The sequence below is a fragment of the Penicillium psychrosexuale genome, assembly GCF_028828465.1.
Source record: "Penicillium psychrosexuale strain IBT 29551 chromosome Unknown utg000005l, whole genome shotgun sequence".
Classification (NCBI taxonomy): domain Eukaryota; kingdom Fungi; phylum Ascomycota; class Eurotiomycetes; order Eurotiales; family Aspergillaceae; genus Penicillium; species Penicillium psychrosexuale.
In genome coordinates this window covers 159,260-171,461 of record NW_026643190.1, presented here as the reverse complement: position 1 = coordinate 171,461, position 12,202 = coordinate 159,260, and the positions used below count along the sequence as shown (strand labels likewise).

The 12,202-nt window shown below is 48.5% G+C and overlaps 5 protein-coding genes across 5 annotated transcripts; 2 read left to right on the top strand and 3 right to left on the bottom strand.

Annotated features, from left to right (window-relative positions):
* Positions 1–286: 286 nt before the first annotated feature.
* Positions 287–2,969, bottom strand: N7518_009020 (uncharacterized protein; the record flags this gene model as incomplete). The annotated part of the gene is made up of 3 exons (XM_057189947.1): positions 287–1,253; positions 1,303–1,877; positions 1,935–2,969. The coding sequence occupies 3 exons, from the start codon at positions 2,967–2,969 to the stop codon at positions 287–289; spliced, it is 2,577 nt and encodes an 858-aa protein (XP_057037603.1).
* A 22-nt stretch (positions 2,970–2,991) lies between these two features.
* Positions 2,992–3,266, bottom strand: N7518_009019 (uncharacterized protein; the record flags this gene model as incomplete). Its single annotated transcript, XM_057189946.1, has 2 exons — positions 2,992–3,135; positions 3,156–3,266. 2 exons carry the CDS (start codon positions 3,264–3,266, stop codon positions 2,992–2,994), a joined length of 255 nt encoding a protein of 84 aa, XP_057037602.1.
* Positions 3,267–4,254: 988 nt separating this feature from the next.
* N7518_009018 (NRAMP family metal ion transporter) lies at positions 4,255–6,093 on the top strand (the record flags this gene model as incomplete). The annotated part of the gene is made up of 3 exons (XM_057189945.1): positions 4,255–4,896; positions 4,952–5,223; positions 5,277–6,093. 3 exons carry the CDS (start codon positions 4,255–4,257, stop codon positions 6,091–6,093), a joined length of 1,731 nt encoding a protein of 576 aa, XP_057037601.1.
* A 246-nt stretch (positions 6,094–6,339) lies between these two features.
* On the bottom strand, positions 6,340–7,064 carry N7518_009017 (putative SNF7 family protein (Cta1); the record flags this gene model as incomplete). Its single annotated transcript, XM_057189944.1, has 2 exons — positions 6,340–6,924; positions 6,999–7,064. 2 exons carry the CDS (start codon positions 7,062–7,064, stop codon positions 6,340–6,342), a joined length of 651 nt encoding a protein of 216 aa, XP_057037600.1.
* A 2,921-nt stretch (positions 7,065–9,985) lies between these two features.
* On the top strand, positions 9,986–11,738 carry N7518_009016 (uncharacterized protein; the record flags this gene model as incomplete). The annotated part of the gene is made up of 5 exons (XM_057189943.1): positions 9,986–10,042; positions 10,094–10,234; positions 10,296–10,982; positions 11,035–11,340; positions 11,406–11,738. The coding sequence occupies 5 exons, from the start codon at positions 9,986–9,988 to the stop codon at positions 11,736–11,738; spliced, it is 1,524 nt and encodes a 507-aa protein (XP_057037599.1).
* Between the last annotated feature and the right edge of the window lie 464 nt (positions 11,739–12,202).

The following is a 12,202-nucleotide window of genomic DNA, read 5'->3' as shown; positions in this document are numbered from 1 at the left end:
TTCATTACATCATGTCCGCAGGACTTCTCTGGACAAGGAAATGCAGTCAACATGCCAATAACACCAAGAATGCCAAGGCCTGTCAGAAATGACAGACGACCAGTAAACTCCAAAGATCAAGTAAACAAAAAAAACACCAACAAAATAAGTTGGGGTGGGGCTGCTTGAGGACCAGCCCTAACGCCGAGTCATGATCGTATGAAACCCAAAGAAAAGGATAAGAAATAAAGACAAGAGAGGAATGGGAAATTCGTTAAATCGAACCGGGGGATTGCGCACCCGGTTCTTAAAGCCAGCTGCGTAGGTCACTCGACGGGGTAATCGGGCCAGCAGCTGGGCGGTTGTCCGCGAAGTCCAGAGCAAGCTCCAGCCTGGGCGGCCGCTCATCGACCAGGCCTTTTCTAGGACTACCAGGCGCGACCTTCTTGGGGGATTTGGTGGGTGAGCCAGGTTCGCCTCCTCGGGGCGGGCCTTCGCGTACAAAGGTATACGGCCAGCCATCATCGGCTGCAGCTGCGACCCAGGTTCGCAGGCAATCATGCACAGAAGAATAGAACTTCTCCTTGCAAGTACGCAGACTACCACCCATGACTTTCTCAAAACCAGAGGCACGGAGCTCATCACGAAGTTGGTTTCGCTCGTCAGTGGTGGGCAGCATGGCAATCAGGCCGTTTACAAGATCGAGATGTGCTGCAAGATAGTTGGTCGCATCCCATTCAACACCTCCAACGTATGGGGCAGCTGGAACAGGGGGACGAGGGACTGGAAAGTGACGCTCGTTATAAGGACGAGTGTCTACTGGTATCCTCTCGCCGAAAAGGTCTTCCGACTTGGGGAGGGGAATCACATTTAGGTGATGAAGGAAAATCCAGAAGACCTCCTTGGTCACGTTGGTAATCTCCTTACACCACACTCTATATGGTCGCGATTGGTAAATATTCGCAATGAAGGTCAGTGGCTGGTTGTCCACTGGTGGCGCTGGGTCCCCCAGATAAGAAAGGATCTGCCTGGCGCGCTTGGCCCCCAGTTCACCAACAGGAGCAGTGGAGAGCTGCGTAAACAGCAGGTTTGCAATGATACCCCGAGTGGTGAACTCACTGGGACCCTTCTTTTCCTCGTCAAAGAGCATATGCAGCAGAGCGGGGAAAAGTTCATCCTCGATGGCAGTGAGGTGTGCCAGGGCCGCAGATGTAGTGCAAAGAGCCTTCAGACAGAGCAATGCCTGGTGCAGAAGGGTGTCTTCGTGATCCTCACTGTAGACGGGTTAGCTACTGGTTAGAAAGAGGGAGACAGGATACATACCGCCAGGTCATCTTCATAATGCGGTAGAGAAGCTGCACAATTTCATCCATTCCCCCTTCAGTGATAAAGTCATTGACCCATTGGACGGTTTCGTTACGTAGGAGAAGACGCAGTTTGTGCATCTTTCCCACCTCAACCATCTCGGGCTTTTGGATCTCTCTCAGGTAATGCACAAAGTCGGAAGGATCCGCTGCGGTATCGACAGCGGCCGCATCAGCAAGTGATGCTGTTGAGGCATTGGCTGACAGGGTGGTGTAGACACCAACAGGCTGAGAAAGATCCACAGACCTTGGCCGCATCCGGCTTGATGCTCCACTATCCCTTCGCAACTTTTTGCCAGGCGACGAGGGGCCTTTAAAGGAGAAGCCGCGGCTCCTAGATCGTGATCGAGAGCCTTTACGATCCTGAGATTGGGAGTCTTCCTTGGATTCTTTGCCGCGTCCTCGACGGCTATCGTTGCCCGCGCTGGGAGGAGTGATATTCTCTGTCCGATCTTTCTGGATAAAATCAGCCTTGATATTAGTATCAAGTGAGCGCATTTTATCTCTCATGTTATGAGGGATGTTCCTTGCATCCTAACGGTAGGTTAGCCTTGATATTCAAATCGGTTGTATATAGTCCGGCCAACAAACCAGCAGCTTCTCGAACTCGCTTTCGAGGTCCTTGGAGTTCAGATGCTGATGCACTTCAGCATCTCGCCCCTTTGCATTGAATGCAGAGATAGCAGCCTGTACACGGGAAATACGCTTGGGCTCTTCTTTTGGCATGGTAGACGGGGATATCTTTCGTGGACTCGGTGGCCCCCTGCTCTTAAAAGAGGCACTACCGCCTTGCCCAATGGGGTCGCTCTCTCCTGAAGGTGCGCGCTGCAACCCAAGAATATCCTTCACCTTTCGGTTTCCTGTAAGAATCTCTGACTTCGGACGAGGCTTATGGTCAGTCGGTTTGGCGAGGGATGGTTGGGAGTAGTCGCAGAAGTTGCGTTGCTGGCTTGGCCCGTAGCCCTTGGGCATATAGAGAGAGACCTCGTCCTCTACAGTTCGCCTCAGGTCGGCGGTCGAGTTCGGCCTGGATCGGCCAATAGCCTCTTTGCGAACCGAGGCCGAGTCCTGTGACCAGACTGGAGATGGCATATTATCAATCAAGTCAGTCGGGCTGCGGTTTTCCTTGTCGCGACTCTGCTTCGAGCCATCCTTCCTTCCCCGTTGGGACCTCTTGAGGATGGCCGAGAGACTATTAGATGATTTGGCCTTTTTGGGCGACAGATCATTCTGCTCAAGTGGCTCCTCCGATTTACCATCCCTCCGCTCCATATAATTTCTGAGAGACTTCAATGAGACAGCGCTCTTGGTCTTCTTATGAAGGGCACCTTTGCTTTCCTTGCCGCCCATCTTTGGCGCGGCCACTCCGTGGTCGCCCGCATCACGATTGGGGACAATCTCACTGAGTGGGTGGTAGCCAGCAATGAAACCAGGCTCCTCGGTGAACTGGAAAGGGATGTTCTCGATTGGCTTGCATCTCGGCATAGGTCGCGCGGCGGCGGCATCGTCGGCTGATTGATTCCGTTTATGGGTTTTGGACGACATCATGGCCCGGAACATGGACTGTTTGGTAGGGGATCGGTTCGCATCGTCAAAGATTTTGGGGCCAGATGTACTCGCAGCCATCGCTATCCTCTTTGACCAGCAACTAGGTACATCTTGTTAGCAGATGAAGTGCATGAAGACCTGTGGAGGGGAACGGGTAGTTGCAGTTCGAACTCACGGGATCTGTGCAAACAAACGCAGAATAGAACAACAACGCGGTCAAAAAAGGGAGGTGGTCAAGTAAACCCTTCAATCTCAACAAAGAACAAAAATGCGGGGAAGAGGATAGGCCGGGTGGAAGAAAAATAAAAGACTCAGATGGGCAAGCTGCGGAATTTGAAGAATCAACGGCGCCTTGCTGCCAACAGCAACCGTCATCGAGTATCAAGATGTTGATCCACTTCGCCTCGACTTAGCGCATGAGACGATCCTTGGGGTTGGCTGGATGGAAGGTGGAGGAGTAAACAACGTGCGGGTAAAGAGGTTGCGAGGGGCAACGCCGGGACTTGGCGGTGAACTTGGAGTTTATTAGCAACAGTGCGCCATATCGGGTTTGTCTGCGCTGCTTTCTGGGGGCTAGACATGTCATATTGCTTATTATTGCCATTCATTTGGTGTTATTTCTCAGCTTGCATGTAGTCCTTGCATCTTTTTGTTTATTTGACTGTGAATGTTAATGTTGTTGTTGTTATTGTTGTTATTACTGTACGCATCCGGCTAGTTGTATATATTGGATAGATCCTTGATTGACACTTGATACATCTACTTTGTAATATAAATGATACGAAATACCAATCGTATCTACGGAGTACCAACCTACAATTCATATCTTACAGGGTATAGTTGCAACTATCATGCCTCTTTGTTATTGACCTATGCCGATGCCGGCAGGACTGGCCCCATTGAGAATAAATCCACTATCGTATTACATGCAGTTATGTCGAACGACGCTCAAACCACTTTTTCAGATCTTCTGATCATATTTTATGCAGTTAGTGCGTTGAGTGGAATTCGATCCACAACCGTTTGCGACTTCCCGGTGGCGGGTACTTAAGTCCTTACACCTCAAACGCAGACATAAAAGACGAGGAAGAATGTAAAACTGCGATATAAGCGGTGATTTGAAGGATACAAAGCGATATATGAGAGACAAGTCTGGTTTATATACAACTTAGGGTTTGCCGGTGCCAGAACGGAGAATAACGAACATCGGGCATTTTCGGACTGGCAGTATTCCACCAAGTTACTTATCGCATAATTACATTTTGGTCTACACCCAAGAATTCAAGGCTTAATTCAAGATAAAATCATCTTCCAGAGCAGCTAAACACTAGATCGAGCCGACATCCAGAGCCAAGCCTGCAGCATGAATTGCCCCTCGCGGACTGACGACACTCTCGACAACCCGAGCTGGAATCAAAGCCCACCGCCCTTCAGCCCTGACACCACTACACGGAATGACTTTAATGGTCTCGCCAATTCCAAAGTACATCGCAGACATGCCAGTTCTGCCAATGCAGCTGGAGATGATCCACTATGCATCGATGACAGACCCATCAGTCAGCAGGATCAAGACCCCGGAAAGGAAAAGGTGCCAAGCGGCGAAGTGACCGCTGCGGACTCGGGAGGTGATTCACCCCCGGGGAGCAGCGGGTCACCTCGCCACTCTTTCTATACTAGCTTGAAGTCTTCTCCTCTGCAATGCGCTCGATCGCTCGCTAAATTCGGCCGTTTCATCGGCCCTGGTTTTCTTATCGCGGTTGCTTATATCGACCCCGGAAATTATGCCACCGATGTGGCAGCCGGTGCAGACTTCAAGTACGCCTTGTTGTTTATTGTTCTCCTGTCCAACCTATTTGCGATTCTTTTGCAGTCCCTGTGTATCAAGCTGGGCTCTGTGACTGGTTTGAACCTGGCTGAAAATTGCCGAGAGCACCTTCCGAAATGGCTTGTGATTTTTCTCTATATCCTCGCGGAAGCGGCCATTATTGCGACTGATATTGCAGAGGTGAGTGTCCCGTTTTGGATAGAGGTCTTAATTGACGTACTGACAAACTTGAAAGGTGGTTGGATCAGCGATCGCGTTGAACTTACTATTGAAAATCCCCTTGGTGGCTGGCTGTGCTATCACACTAGTGGATGTTCTTTTCATTCTCATTTTCTACAGACCCAATGGGAAGATGGTAGGACTTCGACTGTTCGAATTCTTTGTCATGGCTTTGGTATTAGGTGTTGTTGTCTGCTTCTGCATTCAGCTCTCTCTCGTAAAGAACCAGTCAGTTGGTGAAGTGTTCCGCGGATATGTCCCATCTTCAGCTATTGTTCAGTCAGAAGGGCAAGTTTGTTCAGCTGCCTCTGTACAGTATTCAGCTACTAACGCATCTTTAGTCTGTACCAAAGCTGTGGGATTCTCGGTGCTACCGTTATGCCACACTCCCTATTTCTTGGCAGCGGCGTGGTTCAATCCCGTCTCAAGGAATTCGACGTCAATTCTGGTTACGTGGAGACCTCTATGCCTCTAGGGAGCGCCGACGGCGAAGTAAAATATCGCCCATCGATCCATGCAATCCGCGGCTGCATGAAATACTCCATCATTGAGTTAGCGCTGTCACTGTTCACCTTCGCCCTGTTTGTGAATAGCGCGATCTTGATTGTTGCGGGTGCTGCTCTCTATGATCTCCCTGGCGGAGGCAGTGCCGACCTGTTCGGAATTCATGACCTGCTCTCTAAGTCGATCGCACCAGCTGCCGGTTTAGTATTTGCTCTCGCCCTGCTACTGTCAGGTATCTCCGCTGGAATCGTGTGCACAATTGCTGGTCAAATGGTTAGCGAGGGGATGCTGAACTGGACCATCCGACCATGGCTTCGAAGACTCATCACCCGTTCGGTCAGTATCATTCCTAGCATCATCATTGCTGGGGCTGTTGGCAAGGAGGGTCTTGACAGGACTCTGACTGCCAGTCAGGTTGCTTTGAGCGTTATCCTACCGTTTGTCTCGGCGCCACTGATCTGGTTCACTTGTCTCAACCGCTACATGACCGTTCGGACCGAAGAAGCTTCCGAACGAGACGGAGAAGTCGATGTAGTGACAGTTCCGATGCGGAACAACCTATTCACTTCGGTCGTTGCAGTTCTTGTTTGGATTGTCATCGTTGTGATGAATGTGGCCCTGCTGGTGCTGGTGGGACTGGGCAAATCATCTTAATCTCTAGATGCTGATCCTTTCCAGACAAAAGCACGTCCCGGATTGTAGCGAAAACAGATCCATAGAGCTTGATAATACCCACCCTAATTGCTATAATATGACACATGGATGGCATGAGATCTTCAAATATGATATGAGGTAGCTTATTGCAACTTAAAATAAACACCCAATCAACTCCGTTGGCTGCACCTTGACACAGAAGAACACCCAGTTGCCGCTAAACAAAAGCACGCATTAACATTAGTCTTATCCAAGTCCGCCTGCGGCCTCCTTGACCTTATGCTGCTCGGGCGGCTCATCAATAAACTGCGGGGGAGCCACCTCATCCTGTAAAAAGCTCGGCATAGCACTCTCGCCCATGCTGCTCTCAAACATGGATTCCTCGCCAAGCGCCTCAAGCTCTGCATCCAACTCGGCCTCATCAACATCCTCAGGGATATCATAGGCCCGGGAGATACTCTCTTGAATCTCATTCCCGACCTCCATCAGATCCGCCATTTCATCCTGCATCTGCTCGATCTTATCCACGTCGACCTTGCCATACTGCTTCTTGAGCTCCTTCGTGGTCGTCTTCATCGCGTCCACCGTCGTCATCACATTCTTCAAATTATCCTGCATCATGCCCGCCTGCTCCATGTTCCATGATTGTTGGGAGAGTTGGTCTCGCTGCGCCTCGTATTGTTTCCGGCGCTGCAGGACCTTGAGCGCTTTCTGCCGGAGGGCGGTTTTGCCGGGCCCGTCGCGCATCTTGGCGATTTTGGCCTGGTATGTGGAGAGTTCGGCGTTGAGTGCTGCGAGCTTGACATCTATGCTGGAAACTCGAGTGTCGACCTGTTGTATGGTTAGTGGGGTATCTTGAGGGGCGGGGATGGGTGCCTTTGATCGGGCTTGTGCGGGCATCGTACATTGCTAATAGCACCTTGAAGAGTCGGCTTGGGGCCTGTAGTCTTTGTGCCGAATAGTCGATTCATGATGGTGGGTTGGGTTGGGGTGGTTTATTATTGAAAGGTGGAGGTGAGGGCAAATAGGCAGCGGACTTGACAGCGATTCCAGACCACGCGTGGCCAGTGCTTAATAAAACCGCGATCGGTGGGCCGAGATGGTAATTAGCCAATAGCTGGGGCGGAGCACTTCTGGTAAAAGCTGGCAAAATATAGAATACTGGAGAATCTTGAATTGTTTGATATACAAGTGCATGCATATGACGGATTTCCTTGCACTTCTTGGCTTTCCTTTTCCGTTTTAGTCCTCAGGCCTTGCCGCTTTTAAATCACTGAGTAAAACCGAGCACGTCCCTGAGAACCCTGACGTGATCACGGGCCATTATATAATCAACGTGATCTGCCCGCTCACTGAACATCATCTAAGCACCCTGATTTGCCCACTAAGTGCTCTCTAAGTAACTATAGTTACATAGGTAGGGAGGAGCGGCATAAGTAAGCTACATATCAATAAAATGCGACACGCTAATCTCATCACGTGCAACTCTTTCCATTTAGATCGCCTATCAAAAAAGGACTGGCGCAGTCAACGTAACCGCTCATTCTAGCGGCCTCGACCCTATCTAAGTAGAAAATTTGCAATAGGGCTATTCAATCAACCTATCATTTTCCCATTTCAGCCTATGCTCCTGGGAATACCCTCGGAATACTTCGCTTACCATCCCGGCGATCCCCTAATCTGGCTTTACACTGCTACCAGGGCGAGGGTGATTGGATGGATTTCCTTAAAGGTTAAGGCCCACCCTATATCAAGGCAACTAGAGTAATTGGTATTTAGAAGGTAACGACGATGAATTACTTCTCTCGCTAATGAGCGTATAAGTCGAAAGCTTTTCTGAGCGTATAACGTCACGTCTTTCACGCCATTTCTAAGTAGGTCGTAAACCGAAGACAAACCATCTATTACTAAAGTTTTAAGGGTCTATAGCTATTTCATTTTAATCCTAGGAATTCTAAGCATCGCCCGTTTTCCCTAGCATTTCTGCCTTAAGTGATGCCATTTCAAAAGAGGTACATATGTCTAGTTACTTGCTCCGAAAACAATGGTCTTCTCACTTGTCTACATCCAAGTTACTTTTAGCCAGGGCCATGCGTGCCGAGGTTTCTGCGCTAGGCAGGAATTGAATTCCAAATTAATTAGCGTAATCAACAGTATATTCCCCATTTCTCTTATTCACAGCCCTTAAAGGTTTGAAGGCGTGATGGATGAAGTCAATATATCAGTGGTAGATCTAGGAGATCATGCAGCATGGACTGTACGCTATGCATGCATAGGATGTAAGAAGCTCACGTTCCGTGACGATAGGGGCCGGGCTGCGGCCGGTTCTGATCGCTTTGTTTTTTTGGTGCAATGAGGTACTAGTTCGTGGTTAGACAGAAGCGGATTGAAAAAAGAAAAAAGATAATAAATAAACCTGACGGAGACATGCACGAAATACAAATATACGTCAACTCAAATCTTGCAGGAGCCCTTTAGTCCCCTAGTACCATTATAATCTCCTTATGTGGAGGATAATCTATGAACAGCGCCTAGGAAACTGAAGGCTACTTGGTCCGATGAAAAAAGCGCTATTCAATCTAGTCTGAAGCAAGGTCGTATGCCGATGTCCCGGCTTATGCAATTGGAAAATATACGTCTAGACTATAAGAAGCGTTGCGATTCGCCCGGGGAAGGCTCAATGTGCTCTACCATCCGCTGATCGAGCCCACCCTTTTCCCCTGAATATAGGAGCCAAGACTACGTCAATTGTTCTGTAAGGGCCATACGAAGAGGGGGGAGACTCGGAAAATCGCATGTCCTTCAATTGAATGAGCAATTTCAAATGGCCGAGATCGTAGGCTGTAGCATTGGGCAGCTATAGCTTCACGTAGTAGCATTCCTCAACCGAGATAACTCCACGTAAGCTGCCCAACATCCCACACTGTTGCGTGTTTGTGTCGCTATTGGCTTCAAAAGGACAGTTTGTTGATCTGTTGGGTGGACACGAAGATCTCGATATAGGGATCTGACGCTGATCTCTGATTTAGCCTCGGCCCTGTCTAATTACCGGCTCGGGTCGGCTCATAAATCTGCCCAAGAGGAGGCCATTTCGGACCAAGTTATTGAGACTGCTTAAGAAATTCCGAGTTAGCAAGACAGCGGTACAATAGAATTAGAATTCGAAAACAGATTAAGACACTCACGCTTTCTTTCCCAGCGCCCCACTCCAATCGCGCTAAACTGGTAGATCGCCAAAGAAAGGTAGTATACAACTAGTAACAAAGGCCAAAGTGGGAGCCGCGTTAATTCTGATAACTAGTTGCACACTAAAGTATTTCACAAGCGAGTGGCCACCCCCAAATACTATAGTAAATGCGATATATTCTACGTTTATATCTCAACAACCATATGTTTACCCTATCTCCCCATTTGCCGATAGTTATAATATATCGTATTTATTATGGTGTTTTGGGATGGCCACTCGCTTGTGAAATGCGTTAGCTCGACCCATCAGCGGCTAATCGGAAGCTCAAACCAGATGAGTACTGTACTCTTTTGGAAACTGTCTAAAAAAGCAAAAGGACAAGCGGTCTACGGAGTACGAAGTTTCAGCTGGCCACGAACAGTGGGGGGCGATCTTCACGCCACTTTGTAGTAGATCCTCATCTCATGGCGTCCCGAACCCGCACGCAACAACGCAACATTATCTGATCAAAGATTCTGATTAGTCGCCAGTCGAGTTATTTCCCGGCTAGCCAGATCAACTGAACAATGGGTTTTCGGTTAGTGTAGTGAGTCTGTGTGGTAGCTAGTTCAGTCCGCTACATAAATATGAGACCGAATCTCTCGAATATGGACTCGGTACAGCTCTTCGCGCTTTCCTTTTACAATTGATCAAATCACAAGGAAAATGAAGATTTGTTTGATTAATTCGTCATACGAAGGAGTTGACTCCCCCTTTGAGAAGGTATGTCTACCCTATTGAGGCCTTCTCCCAGCATCTCTGACTTCAAAACAGTATGATGACTTTCCCGACCCTAATCGGTATATTCCAAAAGACCGCCATGAGTTTTTCACTCGTTACGTCACCAAGAGCAATGCTGAGGCAGAGATTGACGAGATTTGTAAAGAACATTTTGATATGTTCATGAATTACATGGTGAATCCCGACTTTTAGATGCGCTGTATTCCTGGACTATACTTACAGATCTCTTTTTCAGTGGGGCATCGAAACCGACGATGTGGCAGGAGTTGAAGCCACTAGATACCTCGAAACCAAAGGTGTTCCCATCCTCACCAACCCATCGACATTTCTAGCAAAGAATAAAGTCGATCTCCAGAGGGCCGCCGAGAAAACAGGTCTCCGTGTCCCCGAAAACACCCCTGGGAAATACCCCAAAATTGTCAAGTACTCTGACGGATATGGTTCGTTGAGCCTGGATGCGGAATCAATCTGCTGCACGGAGAAAGAAGTAATAAATCGCGTGGCCCTTTTGCAGGAGAAAGAAACACCCTTTGGTATCATCGTCCAGGATTATATCATCGGCCGGGAATGTTCTGCCATAGTTGTGGAAATGGGAAAGGAGGTGGTGGCATTGACACCGCTGCAATATGTCTTTCCGAAAGACACTCCCGACAACGAAGCCTTCTTGACGTGGCATAACAAATTCGAAGCTGTTGATAAAGGCACCATAAAATATGCATTTGTGGAAGAGCAGCCTCGCATCAAGAACCTCCAGAATGCGGCTGCGGACGCGTTCAAAGCAATCGGTGTCAGCGGTGGTGGTGGATGGGCCCGTGTTGATATGCGCCTGGAGGAAAGAACCGGGCTTGTCTACGTTATTGAAGTTAATTGTATCCCCGTGGTCTTTTACCCAAAGGGAAACACACTTGATGATGACCTTGTTGTGGGAGAGAAATTTCCTGGTGGTTTTTGACTTGTTACTTGCGACCAAGCAGATGCAGCTTGGGTGGCACCGTGTTCAAAATGCTCATGTCGCCGAGGTTTACAACAAATTTGCCCCCTCGTACCATTCCGTGTGGAGCAATTCGGAGCTCTCTGAGATGCAAAAGTACCTTACTACCAATTGGGACTATTCGGGTACAGTTCTTGATGTTGCGTGTGGGACTGGTGGATTTGGGCAGTTTCTCCATGCTCGAGGGATCCAAGCCGAGGTGACCGGCATTGACCTATCACCCGGCATGTTGGAAAACGTGGAACATTACAAGGAACTTCGAGTTGGGCCAATGGAGGAGCAGATCATGGTATGTGCCTTTGGAATACTTGTTTTGGGAAAGATGAATGAAGACAAAGCTCACTTTAATATTAGGGTGCTGGTGAATATGACCATATTGTATGCTTTGGTGCGCTTCATTTCCTTGGTCCTGTCTACCTCAATGCTGTGCTCGCACGGATGTTTATGCTTGCACGCAAATCGGTTTCGATCTCGGTAGACGACGTCAGCGACGAATATATCCAGGCAATCAAAGAGAAGCATGGTGAATTGACGTTTAATGCCAATCATGTCAAGGCCATTGAAGAGTTCGGAATCCCAAAAGGATGGAAACGAGTCTATCACGAGAGGAGGCTTATGTATTCTTCTCCAACCAATGGAGAGAAGGTTTATGGATATGTGATGCGCTTTGAGAGAGCGGATGCCTAGTAGTTCGATGACTATTCAAAACCTGCGTGCAGACATAACCCCAATTTCACAAACTTTGACATCATTGAAAGCATCTGCCATATAGTTAAGTCAAATCTTACATATAAATCGAGCCTCGAAACAAGGGGTCGCTGTCAAGTAGCTTGGCAGAATGGTAAGTATAATTTCCACCTTGGGAGTCCTGGACACTTTGCTGCTGTTGCTTGCTTCCATTGGTCGGCCATTTCACATGGCTAGGATCAGTAGCTAGAGATAGCCTGCCTTTACTATTCGATGCCCCAATGAATCATGGAGATGTTGCAGCAGATGTGGTACAGCATCTGACATGTAGACCAAGAAACAGAAAAGTGCAGGTCGAAGCGTGCCTCTACATGGATTTCCTTGCACTTCTTGGCTTTCCTTTTCCGTTTTAGTCCTCACCGAGTAAACCGAGCACGACCCTTTATTATGTAAGCTCACTGATC